Here is a 23,344-nt window from a genome sequence, read left to right on the forward strand (position 1 = left end):
GGAGGATATGGAAAATTTTGAATCTTTATAAACCGTTGGTGGGAAAGGAAAATGGTGTGGACACTTTGGAAAACAGTTTTGGAAGTTCTTAACAGTTTAAAAGAGTTACCATGTGACCTAGCAATTCTTCTCCTAGGTATATACACAAGAGGAATGAACATAAGTCCACATAGTAACTTGTACACCCGTATTCATAACAGCATTATTTGTAACAGCCAGAAGGTGGAACTAGCCCAATGGCCCACCAACTGATGAATGAATAAAGAAAAGGTATTCCCATACAATGAAATATTTGCTAATAAAAAGGGATGAAGTACTGATATATGATACAACATGGATAACCTCAAAACATTAAGAAGCCAGTCACAGAAGACCACATATTGTGTGATTTCATTTATATGAAATATCCCAAATAGGCAAATATATACAAAACGTACATTAGCGGATGTACTAATCTAGTGTTTTGGAGAAAAAATTTGAAAAATCACAGCAATATTGCATGTTTTTCTCACTTTGGGAATTTGGGAGCATACCAGTAGTAAAAGTTTCTGGAAAGCTAACCTCCACAATGCTTTTTTTTAAAAAAAGAATTGTAGCATGGTGGGAAAGGAAAATGGGGCATTACTAATCAACAGGCATAAAGTTTCAGTTAAGCAAGATGAATAAACCCTAGAGATCTGTTGTTCTAGAGATCTCTAGGATCTGTACACAACCTTGAATCTATAGTAAACAATAATGTATTATACACTTAAAAATATAAGGGTAGGTTGATCCCATGTGTTCCCACAACAATGAAATAAGGTTTTTAAAAATTGTAACAATTTAGAGGTAAAATTTGAAAGTGCCCAAATTTTCTTCATAGGAGCATTCATTCACTGGTTAGTAATTTGGTATGAGACCTACATATTTTTTCGTAGCATTCTGAAATATACACAACATATATTCACATTCAAGGATAGGTTCCCCCCTGCCCCACATAAGTGGAATACTACTATAAATAGTACTCTGACTTGTTCCTTTCATTTAATATAGCTTGGAAGTCTTTCCATATAAATATAGATTGATCACATTCTTTTTTACTGCTGTAGAGAATTACATATTTTAGTACTATTGCAAATTATTTAGCCATTTCTATATTTCTGGATGTTTGTCACCATGTGTAATTCTTTTAGGGTCCATTTTTGGACTTCATCTATCTTAAAATCTATTCTCATGCTAAATTCATATTTAATTATAATAGCTTTATAGCATATTTTGCTCTCATGGTTAAGCCCTTTCCTATTATCATTTTCAAAATGTGCTTATTCTTGCATCTTTACTCTTTCAAATAAATTATAGGATTAATGTATAAAAATTTTTAAAAATTTTACTAGGATTTGATTGGAATTGCCTTGAATTTATGGATTTATTTCTGGAGAAGTGACTTCAAGATTCCCTTCCTGAACTATAATGGGTCTCAATACTTACTTAAATCTTTATGTCCTTTAGTAAAGATAGTTTTCTACATACAAATATTGTTCATTTCAATCCTAAAGAATTATGTTTTTGTAACATTATGAATGAGATCCAGGGTTTTAAACTAAGAGTTTTAAAGTAGTCTGGTGAATTGTGAACATGATTTGACTTATTTCTTCAATGTATATTAATAGGGGATATCTAAGATATGACCAGATTATGTGTGTGACACGTGCATACACATATATTTGGCTTGGCCAAGAAGTTCTTTCGGGTTTTTCTGTAAGATGATAGGGAAAAGTCCAAACGAACTGTTTGGCCAGCCCAATATATTCTGGAAGAATGATTCCAAGCCACAGATGTTTTGCTTTAAGATAGTGGGTGGGTCTAATGAGACAAAAATGATGACTTTGCTTTAGGCTTTTTTTTTTTGGTATGTTTGTTTTCACTCACCGAATAATGCTTTTTAATTAATGTGAGTTGCTAATGAAGGTTTTCTGATAATTTATTACTGTTAGCATGAGATGTGTAGTAAAAGAGCATTATGTAAAATAGAAGATTCGGTTAATAAAAAAAAAAAAGACCAGAATACCTATAATAATTATTGTACATATCAAAAAGTGAGAATGACTTGAGTAAGTTATTGTTACTTACTCCAGCGGTAGATGGATGAGATGGGATGGAGGATACCGTTGTCTGCTGGGTAGCAACTGAAGATGATCGTTGCTGTGGGAGCTCTGTGGTTTTTGCATGTTTGTAAGCTGAAAAGAAGGGAGAAAATAGTTTATTAGGAGAAAACGTGACTAGACCTCATTTAATCTGTGATTAGCAACTGAGCAGCACTGTCTTTTCCCCTAATTTAAAAAGAATTATTTCCAAGAAAGGAGGAATGAAAATGAAATAGCTAACTGCATGTACTCTCCACAATTCTAGTCCTCTCATTAGAAGAAAGGATCCAGATGTATTTTGTTTTGTTTTTACTCAAAGCATCTCTTTAACAGTAACCTCCAGGGAGCTAGCTGGCCGGCCATGGCTGTCAAGGTCAGGGCCATCCACTTGTACCTGGTGAGGTTGCAGAGAAGAAGACGCCCCCATCGCTGTAGGTGGAGAGGTGGGCAGCTTCTGAATGCTCGGACTTCTCCTCACCGCCGCTGACGCTCAGTGCGCTGGCAGATCGAGACTGCTCCCGGCTCCGGCGCTGAGCTTGTGCTAGGGAGGTAAGATCCATTGGAGAGGGAGCAGAGGTGAAACTTTTTATAGCAGTAATACCTAACGGTAATTGACTCTCAGTTGGCTTTTGTTTGTTGTTATGCATGCATGGTTTTAAGTAGATTTCTGTGGATTAAACCCTCAAAAGCTCTTATGATACATTTTCCAGATGACAGTTTAATCACCCAAGGTCCCCTATCCTTTAAGTGGTACAGCCAGGCTTCTAATCCCGGAGTCTGTCCTTGACTACTACTCCTTCCCTCTCTTCTCATTTTCTGGGCTCACTAAAATGAACAGATAGTAATTACACAAATTCCACCTTTCAATTTCTACAGAAAGTGCCCCCTAACTTCCAAATTTATTTAGATACACTTTCTCTGTGTTTCTGCAATCTGTGTGCAGACCTTTAAAATTGTTCATGTCAGTGTAACCACTGATTTACTGGTCTCTCTTCATCAGTGGACTAGAGTATAAATCCTTTGAGATTTATAGGCACTACATATTATTTTACTTTTAACATGAATAGAAGGCATAAAGGCATGTGGCCTGTTTTGTTGAGTGGCTAATCTTCCTTGACATAAGAGAGTTCAGAAAGTTGTTAAAGGTCAAATCCATTCTCTTCCCTTTGCTTATGTTTTTTTTTTTTTTTCATTATTTCTCCAACAGAAAGATGTACTACCTTATTTTCTTTAGGAAAAAAAAAGATGATAATAATGGGGACTGAAGGGGACTTACCCTTAGGCAGTGAAACAATCTTTCCTAACTTGAACTTGGCTAGAAAATGAGCTTGGCCCACTAGTCAAGGAGGTGTTCTTATGCTGAATGGGTAACTCAGGAAATTGAAAGCCCTGGAGGAGATGAACTTTTGAGCCTAAAAGCCACTGGCACTAGCCCACTAAATGGTGATGTTTACGTCGTAAGCCTTTTGTGGCATCACATACCATTAATCATGTGTAAGCTTCGGGACTGAATGTTGTCTTCTGCTGGATCATAGTCAAAAACTGAGCCAGGATTTGTACGCCAGACACGTAAACCTGAAAGTGAGATTCAGGATCAGCACAGATGTTCTTGGACGCTTGTGATAACTTGGAGACCAAGATGTGAACCTAAACAACCACAGGCGGATTGAATAACACTCATTGAGCTTAGTTCTAGGAGGGGAACAAAGCATAAAGTCGATTTCAGCTTTGCAAACTGAAATGATAGGGGTTTTCTTTTACATCTAATGAAAACACAGATTGAGGTCCTCTGACCTTTGCTTTGCTCTAGATAATGTCACTTGTGTTCTTCTACCTTCCTTAACGTTGATTTTTCTCCCCAGGCCCCAATTACCTGTAATAGTTTCCTGATCCTGGTCATTCCGTTTTTGTTCCATTTCTACCACTTTTCTCTGAATACCTCGGTAGTTAATGTCACTGAAGTCCTGTGTGTTCTTCTTTACTCGTTCAGTAATGGGGTCTGTCACCACTGGTGTGAAGCAACCCTTGTGTTTCTCGAAGTCTTCATGATATTTCACCTGAAATTTCACGAATTCACTTGGTGAAAATAGGATGGTCTGCTCATTTCCTTTTTTACATGTTCCAACAGGCCACCCACCCAATCTGAGGAATTCCTGACTCACCGTTGAGATGTGGCGTTGGGTCTCCCTCACCCGTCTCATCTCTGGCGTGTCCAAGACATAGGCAGCTTTGCCTTGTATTTGTTTCCGGAAGCTATCAGAATAAAGCACCTGACAGAGGAGAGACCATGAATGAGGACAGGTTGTGGTACCGTCCTAATTCTGAAGCCTCAAAACCTTTCCAACAGATGGAGGTGAAAGAAGCTGGGGAGGGAAGCTTGAGTCACCTGAAGAGCCCCAGCTAGCCGGTGACTGACAGAGGAACAGTTAGCATGAGGGTGGACAGGCAGGGCTTGAATGAGACAAAGGATTTCTTTTGAGTTTGAGGAGAAAGGGCAAAGTATAATTTTGAAAGGAAGGGGAAAAAGTGATCTCTTTAATTTGCTGGGAATTGTAGCGCCAGCACATTGGATGATATATGGAGCTAAACGTGATACTGACATTTGAAAGAACTATCCTTTAAAACAAGTGATCATTTTTTGAAGGATATGTCCAGATTTCATAAACCAATATGCTAATACAGAGTCTCAGAAATGAAAAACCCAAAATATCAAAGCCAGAGAAGGCATCCATTTCAGAGTATTACCTGTTTCATAAAGTATCTTAACAGAGTATTGCTGAAGATTGAGTATGTTAGGAAGTCAATTTGTTACACTTGGTTACATAAGACTACCTCAGAGTAAAGTAAAAGGGAATTGGAAACACTGGCAATTAACTTGTTATGTCTTAGTACAATCATTTGGAATTTAAAAGCACAGTTATGTTTAGTGTGAATTTTCAGTTGAATAAAAAAAATGCACATTTTTATGGTGTTAAAATGTTATTTTCCAAGATGTTGCATTTCTCTCTCTCTTCGTTTTAGTGTGTTTTTCAGTTGAATGAGAAAGACACTTTTTTATGATGTTAAAATGTTATTTTCCAAGTTGTTGCACTACTCCTTCTTTAGTCCTAGAAAATACCGAGCTAATGTTTTCTTGGTTGCGCTTAGCTCTCTCCATCTCTGGAGTGACTGGTGTCGGAGTTGCTTTTCTCATATTCTCTTTGTACAATACCTAGAGGAACCAAGAGAGCATCCAGAGATCAGAGAGGAGAAACCCAGTTCTGAAAACCATCATCGAGCTGTTGTTACGGCTCAGTTATGTCACACTCTATAAAAACACCTCAAGAAGAGAAAGCCATTAACATGTTATTGTAGAAAGCAAAAAGTGAAGGAAGAGGTAAATCAGGTGAGCCGGTGGGGTTGGTATGTCATTTTTAAGTAGGTAAAGAAGAATTTTAAAAGATAAAAGTTTTGGGGAAACTGTGAGATAGATTAGTGGTATAACCATGTTTGCCAGGCTTGTTAAAAGTGTCACCATTTCTTTTTTCCTCTCTCAAATACCGAGCTAAAGTTTTCTTGATTGCGTTTGACTCTTTCCATCTCGGGAGTAAAGAGTGCGGGGGTGGCTTTCCCCAGGTTCTCTTTGTATAACACCTGTGAGATACAAAGGTGGACCTGAAAATCACTTGGAGGCAGTATTCAGGCTATTCAATATAATGCAGTTTGGGGGAGAAAACTCCAGGTTTAATCTGTTACTATTAGTGAGTACAACTCTAGAAGAAAGCTTAAAAAACAGTTAATGGCAACAGTAAATGTATATCATTTAGGGGAGATTCTGAAAAGCTGGCATTTTGTTTGTTTTAACCTGGGATGGAGTTAGGAGCAGGTCAAACGGCACGGGTTACTTTGCAAAATTAAAAGCACTTTTCATTTCTCAAGACAATACCGAGCTAATGTTCTCTTGATTGCGTTTGACTCTCTGCATCTCTGGAGTGACAAGGATTGGGGTGCCTTTCCCCACATTTTCTTTGTACAAAACCTACATGAGTCCAATGGATCCAAAAAGCCAAAAAGAAAAAAAGAATTACAGTTACCAAAAGATTAAACAGAACAGATCATTTGTTAGGAGGCTCAGGGTGCTAAACCATTTGGGCAATAAGGTTAGATGGAAAGAAATACATTTCCAAAACAAGTTGATGTAGCTACAGCAAGACACACATTTCTAGGTAGGACCCTGCCCTGAAATCCTTACAGCCTGCAAGACAAAACCGCAGTTTTTGTGCCTAGTTCTGGGATGTGGGGCAGGGATGGGAAACTGCCTTCACTCTCCCACTAATTTACGCATGTCAAGCTCCTGACAGGTCATCTCACAGGACTTAGGGGCATGTGCTTGAATAACACTGAGAAGGTGGAGGCTGCTCCCTAAATAGCAGAGGGAGACTGGACCCTTTTGCCACACTTGAACTCAACATAGACACATCAGGAAAATGTATCCTTGCTATCATCTGTGCTCTGCCTCTTGCTTTAGTTCAGTACGTCATCATATGTAGTAAGGAAAAATGTTTTCAGCGATTAGATCACTATCATGGTAAGTCAATAGGAAACATCATGATAAATTCCCAGCCTCGCTGTCACCTCAGTGTCATTCTTGGGGTCACAGGAGTTTTGGGATATGGCATTCAAGAGGAAGAATTCTGTCAAAGAAGTGGTTCTCAAAGTTGAGGTCCCTGGATAGCAAGGTCAGCATGAGACCTTGCTGGAAATGCAAACTTTCTGGCCCACACCAGATCTACAGAATGAGAGACTGTGGGCTTCCCGGTGATTCTGATGCACACTAGTCTCAGGAGTCCTGCGTTCCAGTATCCGAGGAACCTGCAGACAGCGTAGATGTGGAGGGCCGCTGGCGCTTCACTACGTATGCTAACGTCCCCACACAAACCCCAATCCCCCGGCAATCTATAAACGTATAAAATATCACAGAGCGCAGGCTTACAGAAAATGGCTTACTAAAATTAGCAGCTGAAGACCATGACAAATACAAAAGAACAAAGAACTAAAATTGGTAAAACAAAAAACAGTTCAAGTGACACTTTCATTTTTAAGTAAATTGACGTTCATTTGCCAAAACCACTACTGGATCTTAATTTATGTCGTTATCCCTGAAGGAGAGGATTAGGGGTTATTTTTCCCCAAGGTCTCTTTGTCCAAATCTGGCAGGGTAAATTAGAACTAAAGTCAGGTGCAAAAAGACAACAAAATCACAACTCCAATGTCTAGAAAGAGCCCTGTCACACCTACTACGCCACTCCCCAAATTTCACAAGTACGTAGACCAAAGAGACCTTCGGGGTAATGGATAGAGAGTAAGTTTGGGGAGAGAGGAGCAAAAGGATGATTTATTGGAAAATCTGTTACTTTCTGATATTAGAACTTTAAAATACGGATTAACGCAACCTTGTTATCATGGGATTAAGTCTAGGAGTAGCTCTAAAGGGAAGAAGGATACATGTGATTAAGAATTCACAAAATTTCAGTTGTCTTTAAAAAGTAGGATTAATATGTATTATTTTAAAATCATTAAAGAAGTAGTTTTTTTTTTTTTCTTGCCAAAGTACCGAGCTAATATTTTCTTGATTGTGTTTGACTCTCTCCATCTCTGGAGTGACAGGTAAAGGGGTTCCCTTGCCCATGTTGTCTTTGTATAACACCTGTGTGATGAGAAAGCATTGAGAAAAACAACCATAAGTAACATTACATTTGTTGTGAGATTTTAAGGGTCAGTTCAACTTCCTTGTTATCAAATGACACAGTAGTCCGAGGAGCCAGGAGTTATATGCTGACAAGATGCCACAAAAAAATTTTATGACAGCCACTCTTGGGATTAGGAAACTGACTCCATCTGGGGTAGCAGGGCCCTTAGTTGCTGGGGAAAGACTGGAGTTATCCTCCCAAACAGTCACGTGGGGATTTGAGATTGTTAGAACTTGGTTGTGTTGTTATCCAAGCAAACTAAAAGAAAAAGGGTTTCAAAAAATATTTTTTTAAATGCCAGATGGAACAGAAATCAAAATTAACTTGAAAGAAAAATCCATAGTAGTACCACAGAAATGTGAAAGTATGTCCTTTTGCTAAGTGAGGTATGTTAGAAGCAAAGGAAGGGAAGTGGATTTAAAAGAATAATAAATGTTAAGAATCAATTTAATTATGAGGTTAAATGGCATCTATTTTCCCTTTCTTTCCAAAATACCGAGCTAAGGTTCTCTTGATTGAGTTTGACTCTCTGCATCTCTGGAGTGATGGAGATTGGGATTCCTGTGCCCAGGTTTTCTTTGTATAGCACCTGTGTGATAGGAAAGCATCCAGAACAAAAAGAGCAATCAACCACTCTCCCCTTCTTGCAGAGCAGTTGGGAGTTGAAGGACAAAGAGGAAGAGAACAAGTTAGAGGAAGGGAAATACCAGAAGCTTCTAGATCCAACCTGTAGGAGCCTAAAGACATCCTTAAAAGCAAAGGAATGCAGGAAGGAGCAGGGAAACTAAGAAATGTGAAAGGAGAATTTTACTGTTTTGTTGAACTAGTCTCTGCATCACTGAGCAAAGGAGAGCACCATGGAAGGGAATGATGAGCTGTGCCCCCCCAGCTTGTTGTGAGGTTGGGGAAAAAAAGAAAGGGCAGAGACAGAAGGAGAACCAAGGAAGTTATTTTGATTTGGAAATGTTATTAATAAACCACATAAGGATATTTAGGTTTTATAAACATTGCATATATGAAGATGCATACACACAAGTCTTCTTTTGTTGATTTTCAAAAGAAGTCAAGGTATTTAATTTTTAGTTTAGGTGAACATATTGGGAAGAATTAATTATATTTAAATGGAGAACAGTGACAAAATGCTAAAAACAAACAAACAAACAAAAAAAAACAACCCTGAAAATAGCTATACAAATACCAGTAGAGACCAAGAAGGTTAGAATAGGAAATGAAGCCAACAGTTTAAACTTATTTGCAGAATAAATTTTTGTAAGCTTTACGTTCAAATGAAAGTTGCCAAAGCAGGATAATGTGGGTGCCTAGAGACTGGGAATGCTATGTTTTTAAAGGCTGGAATATCATATTGAACATTTTTTAAGTGATGTTAATGTTTAACCAAAATGGGGAAACTGATTCATGGGAAATGGCAGCATTAAGTTGCAAACAAGACACAAGACGTGTCAAAAGTTTTTACTGGGATAAGTTGATTAGGTTTTAAAATATAGCCATTAATCTTTTTTAAAAATGGTTTAAAATTAGTTAAAGGGTTTTTGTTTGTTTGCTTTTTAAATACCGAACTAAAGTTTTCTTGATTGTGTTTGACTCTCTCCATCTCTGGAGTGATGGGAACTGGAATCCCTTTCCCGATGTTTTCTTTATACAACACCTGTACGATACAAGAAAGCATCCAGAAAAAACACGAGCAGTCAAAAATAGCCCTTTCATCTATCGTGTAAGGAACGTACTATGAGACACAGACGTCAAACAGGAAAGACAAATTCACCAAGTCAGTCTTTTTTCAAGCACAGATCTGGATGAAAACATGCTCCATATTTCCTTGGCTAAAGTGCCAGTGTATTTGATGTTCAACTTTTCAGCTAACTCATATATTAAATGTTGGTTTTCCGTGTTAGGAATTAAGAAAAAAAAATCTAATTTAATAAAATTACTAAAATGCTTAGTGTACAATAGAAAGGTTATTTTTTAATTAGATGGGCAAATATTTATTTTCCCTACACAGAACATGTGTTTTACAGAATAACAGATATTTTAAACCCTAGGTCAAATCTATGCAATATAGGAAATTGGTCTTTGTTGGGTAAATTCAAGTTATAGAGGTGGTCAAGTCTAATTAGATACATAGCACTGTTTATCTTCCATAGAATCTTAAAGACTCTATGCACCACTGGATAAAAATTGCCTAAATGCAACCTATGTAAAAACACAAATGGTTACTTAAAAGAAAGAAACTGTCCAGGATCATCAGGATCATTAATATCTCAAATAGATATGAACAATAATATACTTACTCTAATACAGAAGAAAATGATTTTTAAATAGTTTTGAAAATTAATGTAAACCTTTCCAAAAGAAGGAATAATAATAATAATATAAACCTATAGGGAAAACAGTGAATATAACATTCCGAAAATAATACCAATTTATACCGAAAATTTAATAAAATCGAAAGCTTGTTAGTGAATAGTAATTAAAAACAAAACAAAACGACAGTGGGACCAAAGAAAGTTACTTAATTGTGTGAAAGAATCAAACTTTCAGAAAATATTTAAATGGACAATTAAAAAACATTTTGGATCAAAACTCGCTCTACCTACCCCCCACCCCCCAAAAAGAAATCCAGCTAAATTTTCCTAATGACATTTGATTCTCCGTCTCAGGCATAAGTAAATCTAAGATCCTTATGTAAAAGTTTCACAGACTATTGCGTAGTATAGAGTTTTTTAGCAACAAAAATATTAATAAAAAATATTAAATATAGACGCATGATCTAATTTGTATATTTTTTAAAAGATCAGAAGATCTGGATTTCTATTCATGGAATGGCTTGTTTAGAACAAGTATCAAGATAAGATTGTTTTGGGTTCCAATACTGAGTGATTTTCTTTCTTGGTGCTCTGTTTATCCAGATAGGACCTATAAACCTTGTCCCCAGCAAGGGCCACTATTTCTACACATGGCCTCAAGTCCTGTGTCTTTTCTTTCAATGCTAACACAGCTAAATCAAATAAAAATATTCCCAAGTAAATAAAGCTATAGTGTTTGGGGGTTTTGGACATCAATTAACTTCAGAAGTCCCATAAAACGTGAAAAGGGAAGGAAAGGAATCAATGAAAAGTTTTAAGGGACTATTATAGGAAGTATAAAATGTTAGAATCAAATGGTGAGTAAAAGATCTGGAAAACAAAAATTTAGTTGATGAGATTTTTTTTTTTTAAGAAAAATGTGTTAAACTGATTAAAGGGACTAACAAGTTTTGTTTTATAAAAAGGTATTTGTCATTTTTTTTAATACGAGTTAAAAGAGCTTTCTCCCAAATACCGAGCTAAAGTTCTCCTGGTTGTGCTTGACCCGCTCCATCTCGGGAGTGACAGGGAGGGGAGTCCCCTTGCTCAAGTTCTCTTTGTACAGAATCTGTGTGCACAAAATCAACAATCAAATCAGCCTGGAGCCATTGTTCAGGAAGACTTAGCTTTTAAAATAGGTTCTAAAAGTATTTTTGCTTGTTTGTTTTCATAATGACATAAAATTGGCCTAAATAACTTTAAGAAATAGAACAAGTACAGATCACCTTTGGCCGTTTCATCACACACAGTATGAGGTCTGTCTGTAAGAGGCATTAATAGCGACAGAGCTGCCAGGCTGCAGGAGTCAGCCACTTATATAGGCCTTCTCTCAAAGACAAGGACTAAGCCTTATCAGAGACTACTCAAGTTAACAAATTTACATGCCTCGTGAGTTGTTGGTAACTCTAAATTAGGGAACCAAAAAAAGGGTGGGGGGTTGGGGGGATAAAATAAGTATTAAAAGCTAAATAAATATTAGCTTTCAGTGATCCTGCAACTATTCCGAGGAAAGCTCATTTATCTCTCTTGTGATATACCAGAAATAGCTGAGCCAAGTAAATCTATTTCTGAGTTACTGTGAATTGCTGTGTTGTCTTTGGAATGAAAATGTTCAAGAATCACATTCTTTTAAGAAGAGCTGCAAACAAAATATATCAAACAGAGCCACAATAAATACAAATAAAATTCTAGCTAACATTATCCTTTCAGAGGCATGTTAGATTTTACTTTTGACTTGTGCCACACCGGTTAGAAACACCTACTGTTATTCAAGGGGAATTTGAGGAAGGAAACACTAAGTATTACAGGTTTTTAAGGAACGTGATCAATAGCTACGTTTTAGGAAAAACATAGTTAAAATTTCACAGCAGAACTAAAATAAATACTAAATTAGGTTTGGGTTGAAAACTGAGGTAATATTTGGTATCATTATTTTCATTATATGAATTTAGTATTTTTACAGGAAGAAAATTATATATTGGTAATGTGTTAAAAATATTATTTTAAATAAAAATTAAGGGATTTTATTTTTTGGCCCCTAAGAAATACCGAGCTAAAGTTCTCTTGATTGCGTTTGACTCTCTCCATCTCTGGAGTAACAGGGGTTGGGGTTCCTTTCCCCAGATTTTCTTTGTACAAAACCTGTGAGATACAAGAAAGTACCCAAAAGACATTCAAAACAAGCACAAAGATTAAGGAAGAGAGAAGATGGGGGGCAGGGGGTGGGTGTGAGGAGGGAGTTTTTTCGTGAGTAATATTTAGTAAGGATGCTGCTTTTATTTTTTACTTCACATTTTAAGGATAAGCTCTACAATGCTAATTCTGGGCATGAAAAGGTACCACAGAAAGCGTTGAGTTATAGCATATGAGTAGAATGATGAGGAATCTTATGTTAATTCTATTTATAGTATTTCAGATCTAAGTGCTCATACTTGTCAGTCGCCAAAAGTGTTAAAATACCATCAGAAAACTGAGTCATTCCGTGTAAGTCCAGATGGTCTTGGTCAGGTGGAACACACGTACACACACGGACACGCACAAAATTGGTGTTAAGATGTTGCTTTTTAAAAAAGGATGATGGGTTATTCTGGTAATTTTTTAATGGGAAATCAAGTATCTTATTTGATATATTTGTAAATACCGAGCTAAAGTTCTCTTGATTGCGTTTGACTCTCTCAATCTCTGGAGTGACAGGGGTTGGAATGCCTGTTCCCAAGTTTTCTTTGTACAAAACCTGTAGAAGATAATTAGAACATCTAAAAAAGTAAAATGACCACGAGTCCTTTGGATTACAGCTATGTGCGGGCTATTTGGTGGAAACTCATAAAAGCAATCTAGCCTTCAAACATGACACTTAGGGAATAAGGACGGAAATGACACAAATATCTATGTTCTCTCTTCAAAAGTAATTTTACTACCTTGTAGACTGTACTAAAATTATGCATTTTCTGTAGTCAACATTTAGTACATTCCTAAAATGCATTAAATAGTGCTAATGAATTTAACAATGAAAAAAGTCTAACCATTTCATAACATCTAGTATTAGTCCCTTGGATATAGTGGGTCCACGATAGATTTGTACTTCAATAAATAGGTGGCTTGGCTTAGATTTTTCTAATCATGTGATCCTCTACTATTCCTTAACACTTGTTGAGAATTTTCTGTTTGTTTTGTATTTTCTTTTGAAAATTCCTAGCTGGCCTTTAATCTGCAGGTACCCTTAATGCAAGGAGACTTAAACAGTTTATTTTTCCAGGAAGAGCATTTTTCTCTGAAATTTTTACTGATGATTGCTGGATCTTGCCAATTAGTGTTTTTCAACAGGGAAAAGTCCCTATTTGTTCTGGGTAATGTCAAAGGACTGTAAATGTTAATTAAACAAGTAAGGAGCTTCCAGAGCCTCTTAGCTTCTTCCATTCCTCCCTCCTACCCAATGTTAAGCATTTTCAGTCTAAAGGAAGGAATGAATTCTTTTTAAATGGCTGGATTCTATGTTGCACTAGAGCACACGCTGGGGAGCAACAGAAATCCTAGGGGTTTTTTTCACAGATTAATTCCTAAAATCACTGACAAACTAGTGTTGATATCTTTTCTTTGCTAGGAAACTTTTCGGGATCTTTAAATATCTACCATCTTGGTACAAAGTTGTATTTCTTTACTGGGCAAGGCAACGGAACAGATCGTGGACCACAGAACAAAACAAAATCAGAGAAAGGCAAGAAGTTGCAGTCAGAAGCAGCAAAGGAGATGGGGGCTCGTTTTCCTGGATTAGTGGACATGTAATTCTAAATGCAGTCTGTACCACTGGGAGCCAGAGTATAAGCAGGGAATGCGAAGGGAATGACGTCTAAATAATGCAGACGACTTGCAAGAGAAATAGCAACTATCTTCTAATGGAAATTAAATGAGAGTTCAGGCCTCCAGGGGCCAAGCGGATCTCTGAAACCAAGATCCGCACCTTTTATTGGCCATCAACTATTTCCCAAACTTCACACAATCTTTTGCCAGTAGCCAGCAATTGCTTAGAAACTGCTTACGGATGGAAGGGCGGTGCGCGTGCGCGCTGTGGGAGGGGGGACGGGGTGGGGGTGGGGGTGGGCAGAGACGGGGCTAGCTGGACAGAAGGTCGGGAGAAATGTGTGCCGAACCTGGTATTTCAGGTGTGGGAGAATCCCACCTCCCCCAAGACACACACTGCGCACAGGTGCCTGCGAGTCCTGTGAGAGGACAGGGTTAAGGTATAACATACCCTTGTGGGTAGATGACAGCCAGCGCCTTGAACACGCGCTGTATTTACAAGGAGAGAGCAGAGGATACAGGGCAAGGGAGGGGAGGTGGCCGCGGAGACGTCGCTAGGCTGCCTGGGGTCTTCTGGACCGTGAAGAATGCCCTGAGGTTATCCATGCATGTATACATATTTCTTTTCTATTACTTTTATGGTTATATGTATATGCTTTTGGTTAACTACCTTGAGATCATCCCAATAAACTTATTACTACAGGCGGCACATTTTGCTTTAGAAACTGCAGGTATAATGAACAATCATGAAGCCTAGTGCCTTGTACTCCTAGATTACGTAAAGACAGTTTCCTCTTCTGCTTTTACAAACCGCACTGCCCCTCACAGGGCAGGGAGGGTTCGCGCCATCGCCGGGCTTGGGAAGCCCAGCAGAAGGGAGACGGGGTGAGACAAGCCAGCCGGCGGGGGGGAGGGCAGAGCATGGGGGAGGGGCCGGGGGCGCGTTACCGAGCTGATGTGCTTCTGTGTCTCCTTGACGCGCTTCACTTCAGGCAGGTCTGGGATGGGGGTTCCTTGTCCAACCGCCTCCTTATACTTCACCTGCAGGTGTAAAAGTGGGAACGTGTGCATGCGTTTGATTAGTAGCCCCGCGATGTGCGAAGTCGCAGTTTAAACAGCACAAAACCTACACTTAGGGGGAAGGGGGCCACATGCTGATACTGGGTCCGTGTCAAGGACACGGACATTTGGGCTCTCTCTGGTCTCTTTGGGGTGGGGTCCACACTTAGACTGAAGCCCTTTCTCTTCCCTGGTGTCTCCCATGTCTTACAGCCACAGTTCATTGGCCCAGGATGGATACACACCCAGGAAGAGCCAGTCTCTGACTCTCACAACTGCTACTTTTTACAGGTGACAAGGAGTCTCTTCTTGACCAAACTTGAGTCAGGCTCCTCTGAACCTTCTTCCCAACTAGGCCTTGAGCTTCGGACTTCCGAGACCATCTCTGCACCTCCCAATTTTAGCCAGAATCCTGCTAAGTCAGTTTAGCCAAAATCCCCCACCCTGGATGTCTCATCATCCTTGACACCTGATCAAATTCCTTAATGCCCTCTGCCCCCAACCCCCCAGGAGAAGTCTGATCACCTTGACCTGCCTCCAGCAAAAATCCTGGTAGGTCGGTTTAGGCAGAATCCCCCATTTACCCCCGATGTTTTCTTCTGAGTAATTTTCCATCCACTGATACTTTCCCCACACCCCGACCTCCCCATCCCCCATCCCTGTCCATCCATCCCCGCCCCCATAAATCCCTCCTTTCCTTTGCTGTATTCAGAATTGAGCTCAGCTCTATACTGAGATCTCTTTTCCCCTATATCACAATTGTCCTGAATAAAAATCTTTTTTGTTGTTGTTTTAACTGCTTAAACTACTGTCCAGCTCTGGTTTGCTTTGACACAGGCCTCTCCATTTTTTATATCTAACCAGCCCTCATGAAAACTGCCTCGGCACTGCATTATGAGATGACCCTTATTTTAGCAACTTAAGCTGCTTCTGGTGACAAAAGTCATGAGTGCAGCTCAGACATCAGTGTAAATCTTCAAAGGCGAGCAGAAAATTTTGAAAGTGAGTCCCCAGTGGCTGTCTTTACCGAGCTAATATGGTCCTGGGTTTGCTTCACTCTCATCATCTCAGGTGTCTTTCCAATAGCCGTTCCTGGTGAGACATCTTCTTTATATAAAACCTGAGCATTCAGAATCAGGACAGTGTTACACAGAAGAAAGGAAAACCCAGCAATTCCTGAAGAAAGACTAGGAAACTTGGATTCTGTGAAAACAGAAGACACTAGAGAATGTTCTTAGGCAAGTGCTGGAGTATCTGGACTGTCTTCTGCATCAGCATCAATAACTCAAACCATGTATACAACACACATCTCAATTTCCAGATCTTGAGATTTCTTTTAAGATTACCGTACTGTATTAATACATGATGAGAAAAACCAGAAAATGTTGATTAAAAAACCCTCCCATGTGAAACACAAAATCCATTAAAGAAATACAAAGTCAGTCAGTTATTTTGGGAAAGGATAATAAATCACAGTGTCAGAAAGAAATCCATCTTCTGGAGCAAGACAACACATGTTACTGCTCTGGGATTAAAAAAGTTAAAAAGAAAGAAAATCTCCTTTGTTAGCAGATTTAAGTTGTTATTTCAAATGGTCTCTGGTGTGATGATTTTAGAGCAAAATATGGGGAATTTTAACAAATAACTGCTAGCATTAACAGAGGAGGTTAGATGTTAATTGTCTGAATCAACGTACGGCTAGTATATTTTTAAAGAGGATCCTGATATTATTAGGTTAGCATTAAATGGAAAATAAATAGTAAATATACCGAGCTGAAATTCTTTTGATTTTCTTTAACACGCAGTATTTCTGGCGTGTCTTGAACAACTGTAATTTTTCCTTTACTGTTTTTAAGGTCACACTGGTATTGAAGCTATGAAAAAAGAGCAAACATCTTGGTAAGATTTTGACATTGTTTTATATATTGTATTGTTCTATATTGTGTAAAGGAAGTTAAAATCTTATATTTAAAAAAAATTTCTACGCTATAATAATCATAGTCACATAGCCAACGGGAATTTCTTTAATAAGAATTTTGTGAAGAAACTAAATTTTTAAAGCCCTAAAACTAGTTTTAAAATATATATATATATGTCTGTTTCCTAGAATTAATTTTGAAAAAGATGTCACCACCAATGGAAGATGGTGATAGTTCATATTCAGTGACAGGAAACCACCAACAAAGTGAGAGATGGGTCTTTCATGCTATGAGTTGGGATTGAGATATAAGGTGAGTCCAGAGGAGACAGGAGCACACAGCTCCCGGGCGGGGGGTGGGAGGTGTGGAGGGCTGCTGCAGGTAGATACGCAGGCATGTGTGCCCAGAGGCATCCTTCTTGCCCCGCTCCATCCCAGGTACCAGTCAGCTGTGTCTTAGATTCAATAAAAACTCACAAGGCTGAAGTTCTTTTGGTTCTCCCGGATCCTCTGCATCTCTGGTGTGTCCAAAACAGTCTCATAATATGACATGCATTTCTCTGCATCTTCCTTGTACTTTTTCTGGAAATAGATTCCAAGAAATAAGGATAGGGAATAACACAGGGATATGGGCCAATGGGACCTAAAACAGCCCTTCCTGCTCAGCAGAGGGGAAGTCCTTTATATTTTTTTGACTATTTAAGGATGTTACGGAGTTATAAAACAGAGCCCTCTGGGTCAGTGAGTGCCACACCTTTTCTTTCCAGGAGAACTGAGCCCAGGCATTTAATAGGTCCCATTGTCATGGCAAAGCTGGGCCCCTGTGGACTGGTCCACATGAGGGAGGTTGACAGCCCCTGGGGTTCCTAGGAGGGACTTGGGGATGTCTACAGTGAACTGGATGGAGCCAGACTACTCAACAGGCAGGTGGAGAAAAGCAGGAGGGTTAAGAGCCATCAGCAAGGCCTCCTGAATGCCAGTCCTTGGTTGGTGACCAAGGATATTTTCGCTGAGCAGTGAGCATGTGTGGTCCAGGCTCCTGGCCAGAGCTCCCAGGGTGGGACCAGGAAATCTACATTCCCAGGTGTTTAGGAAGTATAGTCAGGTCAGGCAACTACTGCTTTAGAACTCACTGATTAGGAGACAAGCAAAAATTCTAATTTGGGGCTACTCAAGTAAATTGCAGATTCCTGATCAGCAGTGAAGATTAAAACAAATGAAGGTATATCCTGGTGTATGAAGGACATCTTACTTTTCTTTATCTCTCTATTTGTAGGAAGATGGAGAGTTACCCATCATAAGAGGAATCAGGGTTAGATTGTGCGGTTAGCATTGATGACATAATCTCAACCTTATTTAAAAAAAAATTGATAATCCAAATGTGGGCGGTCTACTTTGTTTCTTCCAGATTTGCACACAAATTTTACATCCACATTATGAGACTGATTCTTTAATTACAGGTAGTAACTCATGCCTGTTAGAATGGCCATCATCGAAAAGACAAGAGATAAATGCTGGTGAGGATGTGGAGAAAAGCGCACTGTTGGTGGGATTGTCAACTGATGTTGACACTATGGAAAACAGTATAGAGGATCCACAAAAAATTAAAAACAGAACTAACATATGATCCAGAAATTCCACTTCTAGGAATATATCCAAAGGATTCGAAAACACTAACTTGAAAAGATACCCTCACTTTCATGTTCATAACAGCATTATTTACAATAGCCAAGACATGGAAACAACATAAGTGTCCATCAACAGATGATGGATAAAAAAGTTGTGGTATATATGTACAACAGAATAAAAACTGAGAAAATCCTGCCATTTGCGACAACATGGGTGGACCTTGAGGGCATTACATTAAGTGAGATAAGTCAGACAGAGAAAGACAAATACTGTATGATCTCACATATTATTGAATCTAAAATCAAAACAAATGCCTATAAAAGGTGATCAGATTTGCGGTTACCAGAGGCGGGAGACTCATGAGGGTGAGGTGGAACTGGAGAAAGCTGGTCAAAAGTGACAAACTTCTAGTTATAAGATAAATAAGTACTAGGAATGTCGTGTACAGCATGACAACGACTACAGTGAACACAGCTCTGTTATATGTGGAAGGTGTTAAGAGAGTAAATCCAGAGTTCACATCACGGGGAAAAATTTTTTTCTTTTTGTTTTGCTTTCTCTTTTTACTGTATCTCTATGAGATGATGGATGCTATCTAAATTTATGGAAGCAATCATTTCACAGTAAATATAAGCCAAACCATTACACTGTACATTTGAAACGTATACAGTCATATATGTCAATTTTATCTCAATAAAACTGGAAAAATAAATTTTAAAAAATTATGGGTGGTACCATGTAAGAGTTCTTCAGTACCTTAAAATTCCCTCCTCTATTTTAATTCTGATACGGAGATCTCAACTCTAACTCAAACTTGCATCATAGACGAACCCCTTCTTTTTCACTGGGAAAAATTGTGATTTGAAAGTATCTTCTTTGGTATTAATGGAAAGACTTGTTCTTCATGATTGGGGTCAATAAGTGATATTCTGATGAATATCCTTACCTGGCTTGAAAGGTTCTTGACTTGTTGGGCATGAATGATCTCCGGAGTATCAATCACAGAAGTAAAATTGGCTTTTTCCATTTCTGCTGATTGCTTATACTTAATCTGCAAAAGGACATCCAATAGTTGGGTAAATGTTTACAATGTGCACATTTGTTGGCTTAGTTTGACTAAGAAGTGATTAACATTTCTTATCCAAAAGGATTCGTTCATTTGTTAGCCAATTTTTTCCTATTTTTTTCCTTTTGTGTCTATAGCTTTATGCTAAAGAGTGAGATTCAGAAAGAAAGGTTGAGTCCTAGCTGTTGAAAGGCTTACTATCTAGTTAAGGGCGGGGGCAGGGTGGTGTTGGGTAGGGTATGGGAGCCGCAGAAGGAGAGAGATAATCAACAGATAGTAAGGCATCAATTGTTTACAGAAGAGCTAGGAGAAGGACAGATGAAAGCAGCCCTGGCAAAGGGCCCCTGATCCTTTCATGAGAATGGGTTCCACCATGTGGATATTTAGGGATGCCACTGTATGTGTTTAACTGTAATTGATCAACAAGTAAGACAACAGAAGGACAACACTGTGTTCTTGTAATCACAGCTACTTTTTTTGTTGAAAGACTGACATGGAACAGTAACACTGACCTGACTGGCAATATCTGTAGCATTCCTGGCTCTGAGGAAGTCGGGAGTTTCATTGGCCATGGCATTCAGGCCTCTTCCTTTGACTTCCAGCTCCAGGTCTCTCTTATAATCTTTCTATAGTAGCATTAAAAAAAAAAAAAAAAGTTACTTACCTCATGACTAGGTAATAAATGTGCAGAGTGAATACAGATCCACATAACATGCCACCTCAATTGCTGATGTCACCTTCACCTTTCCCTGTGGCAGGATGGAGCGGTGACAACAGCAGACCACTTTAGGAAACTATTCTACTCATGCCAGGCCTCCTTTGGAACGCTTCTTAGCATTCTCTACTTAGAAAACTGAAGTATAAAAGCACATTTTAAATCTGGTTTGGTATGTAAAGGATTATACTTAGGTGCCCACCACTCCAGTGTGGTGCCTTTATTTAAATGGGCACAACAAATGTATCAAGGTTAAATCAAATAATATTAGATAAATAACAGGTTACAACAGCCACTACAGAAACAGACTGTTATAACATCAGCACATCCAAAATCGAGATATTTTATTTAATGATTAATAATCATGTTGAATATGGAATCTGAAATTCAAAAACTCTCTTTTTATTGCTTTCTGGTTTTTTTATGCAACTTGGCTAAGAAGGAGAAGATGCTGGGTTGATTCTGTGCATGCAGTTGGCTGTGTGCCCACCTCATTGAGGATCTGAGTGGCGTTCTTTGCTCTTAGCATGTCGGGCGTATCTTCCATTTCACTGAGACCCTTCCCACGGATGCTTTCCTCTAGATCTTTCCTGTACTCTTTCTATGGCACAAAATACAAGCAACAATGCTGACAAGAAAGCCTGGATTATTCTTCTTTGGTGAAGAGCCAAAACAAAACAAAAAATCCTTCTAATTTTAAAGAGTTACAGTTTAGTAAATAAAGATATGAATAAAGGCAGGGTATAAGCTTCATCAGTTAATATTCAATATCAAATAAGAAACTAGAAATTAATAGAATGCTGAGGTAAGCACATTTTATTAGGTATTCAATTAAAACATTAGAAGAATTAACATGGGAAATAGATTAGGGGGTAGTACCAAACACATGTGAACCCAACTTGAAACCAGAAAAGTTAGGTGGTAGTGAAAATGGTAGAAGGAACACGTTGATGAGTGTCATTAGTGCAATTATTTGGATCAGGAGGGAAAGAAAAGACCAAGTAGGCACTACCTCGCTGGCTATTTTGGTTGCATGTTTGACATGTAATAAAGCTGGCGTGACCTCCAGGCCAATCAGGTTTCTGCCTTTAATGGACTCTTCATAATCTTTCTTATATTCTTTCTAAAGTGAGTAGGAAGGAAATACAAGTTAAGAATGTTTATTACAATTTCTTTCTCAATCCTAGGAAGAAAATAATTACATTTTCCTTCTGTGTGTGGCCTCTTAACTTGATCTTAGTTCTGCTAATGGTCACACATTTGAAACATGGCTGATTGTTCTGGAAATACTCTATGTAGAGCAAATGGCCCAAGGAAACTCAGAGGCTGATAAACTTTGGTGGCCTCTCATTCGTCTGTCTGCCGCTGCGATGGGGGCTGGCCCTCTGAAAGTGGAAGGATGCACGTGCCACCAAGACTCTCAATCCACTGTCATCTCTCCTGATGACATTTTTTCCGAAGGCAACAAAAGATTTTACTTCTGAATTAGAAGTGACTCAAGGGGGAAAAAAACCAAAAACACCCCAGAGGAAGGGGAACCTGAGGGCACCAAATGCAAATTTGGCCTTTTTCATAATCATGACTATTATTTTAAGTCACTGAACAGATAAGGTGAATAATGTAGCACAGACAAGTTCTCAGGCTTTGCTCACTGCTGAGAGGAAGGGCCACGACCTCCCCCATCTCCTCTCCAATCCCTGGATGAGACTGTCTTTCTGGGAGGCTTGGAATAGATGTTGGACTTGATTTTTGTCATTTTTAATTTTGACAGAATTTTACATTTATAGATGAGTATCAAGAATAGTACAAGGAACTCCCATAGCTGCTTTACCCAGATTCAGCAATTGTTTGAAACCCTTCAAAATTTTTCATTATTTGGCATTCTACACAACAGGAAGCTCCCCAAAATGTTACTTTTATTAAAAACCATTTATCTTTATGGTTGGAGACATGCCCATGGAGGGGAGGCAAAAAGAAATCCAAAATAAGCCTGTTTCCCAATGAAAACAGACTTTCTAAGATTCAAAATAAGATCCATTCTTCTCTACTATTGCTTAAAAATTAAAAGAATTATTTTAGATGCCTCTGCTTACATTTCTAAAATAGGAAATATGTCATGTTGACTTGATATTTTGATAAAAATCCTGATTAAAAGAAAAAAGTCTTCCTTTTTTGGGACTGCAGGCTTCCTATTAAGAGAAGAGCAATTCAAAGCCAACAGTAGGTCTGCACAGAGAGAACTTTTCATTCAAAGAAACATTTACGTTATGTTCAAAATAATTTGTTTCAGTGTTAGGAACAGTTTTCTATGTTCTAATTCTATGAACAGGATAGTTGAAATAAAACATATATGGTAAATGTTTACTATTCAGATCATTTCTTTTTATAATGGAGCCACAGGATTTGTGAGATGGAAAAGATTTTAGTCATCCCATTTTAAAGAGTCCCATCACCCACAACTTTGGGATAACAACAGGCTGGATACTTCTGTGGGTAGAGCTTGTTTTCATCAGCTTGATGGTATATTTGCTGTGCGGTGGGTTTATGCAGGACTTACCCCACTCTGCATCTGCTGAGACTCTTTGGCAGTGATGTACGTTGGTGTTTCAAAGTCCAACATGGGCTTTCCTCGTTCCTTTTCATACTTTTCTTTGTATTTCACCTAGTTATGAAAAGCTTTATGAGATATGTCTTCTCTTTGTAGACAGACACCAGTTTAGCAATAGTATTCTTAATTGATACATTATGTCCAGTGGGTGGTATCTCATTGCCACTCAAAACAGTTTCCTATTGTGATTCAGATCCAGTAGCTTTTTGTTTTGGCCCGGTGGGAGAACATCACAACTGTCTGCAAGGCGTGGTCAGGATTTGTGTTCAATTCAAGGAGACAAAGGAATCACTGCAGAAGAATCAGCTAAGAGAAGCTCTGAGGCAAGAAAGTGCC

At 38.6% G+C, this 23,344-nt stretch overlaps 2 protein-coding genes across 39 annotated transcripts in view; one reads left to right on the forward strand and one right to left on the reverse strand.

Moving 5' to 3' along the window:
* RIF1 (replication timing regulatory factor 1) overlaps positions 1-4,320 on the forward strand; it is a 63,882-nt gene extending 59,562 nt beyond the window's left edge. Inside the window, exon 37 of the transcript XR_010839112.1 lies at positions 4,252-4,320. The gene's annotated coding sequence lies outside the window, so the exon portion shown is untranslated. The remainder of the gene's footprint in view (positions 1-4,251) is intronic.
* NEB (nebulin) overlaps positions 1-23,344 on the reverse strand; it is a 229,531-nt gene that overhangs the window by 1,156 nt on the left and 205,031 nt on the right. For 5 of the 38 annotated variants that reach the window (XM_067026027.1, XM_067026025.1, XM_067026024.1 and 2 more), the window contains 23 exons: positions 22,958-23,062; positions 21,413-21,523; positions 20,891-21,001; positions 20,198-20,311; positions 19,566-19,670; positions 17,468-17,572; positions 16,842-16,946; positions 16,100-16,192; positions 14,962-15,054; positions 12,857-12,949; positions 12,265-12,357; positions 11,192-11,284; positions 9,426-9,518; positions 8,349-8,441; positions 7,717-7,809; positions 6,049-6,141; positions 5,664-5,756; positions 5,242-5,334; positions 4,286-4,393; positions 3,997-4,180; positions 3,606-3,698; positions 2,518-2,664; positions 2,110-2,216 (listed from right to left, as the gene is read on the reverse strand). In XM_067026027.1, the coding sequence (XP_066882128.1) occupies positions 2,110-2,216; positions 2,518-2,664; positions 3,606-3,698; positions 3,997-4,180; positions 4,286-4,393; positions 5,242-5,334; positions 5,664-5,756; positions 6,049-6,141; positions 7,717-7,809; positions 8,349-8,441; positions 9,426-9,518; positions 11,192-11,284; positions 12,265-12,357; positions 12,857-12,949; positions 14,962-15,054; positions 16,100-16,192; positions 16,842-16,946; positions 17,468-17,572; positions 19,566-19,670; positions 20,198-20,311; positions 20,891-21,001; positions 21,413-21,523; positions 22,958-23,062 (2,418 nt within the window). Of the gene's footprint in view, positions 1-2,109; positions 2,217-2,517; positions 2,665-3,605; positions 3,699-3,996; positions 4,394-5,241; positions 5,335-5,663; positions 5,757-6,048; positions 6,142-7,716; positions 7,810-8,348; positions 8,442-9,425; positions 9,519-11,191; positions 11,285-12,264; positions 12,358-12,856; positions 12,950-14,961; positions 15,055-16,099; positions 16,193-16,841; positions 16,947-17,467; positions 17,573-19,565; positions 19,671-20,197; positions 20,312-20,890; positions 21,002-21,412; positions 21,524-22,957; positions 23,063-23,344 lie in introns of all 38 variants that reach the window. The other 33 variants (XM_067025992.1, XM_067025994.1, XM_067025995.1 and 30 more) reach the window with 33 other exon arrangements.

This window comes from Kogia breviceps, chromosome 2 (assembly GCF_026419965.1).
Source record: "Kogia breviceps isolate mKogBre1 chromosome 2, mKogBre1 haplotype 1, whole genome shotgun sequence".
NCBI lineage: Eukaryota > Metazoa > Chordata > Mammalia > Artiodactyla > Physeteridae > Kogia > Kogia breviceps.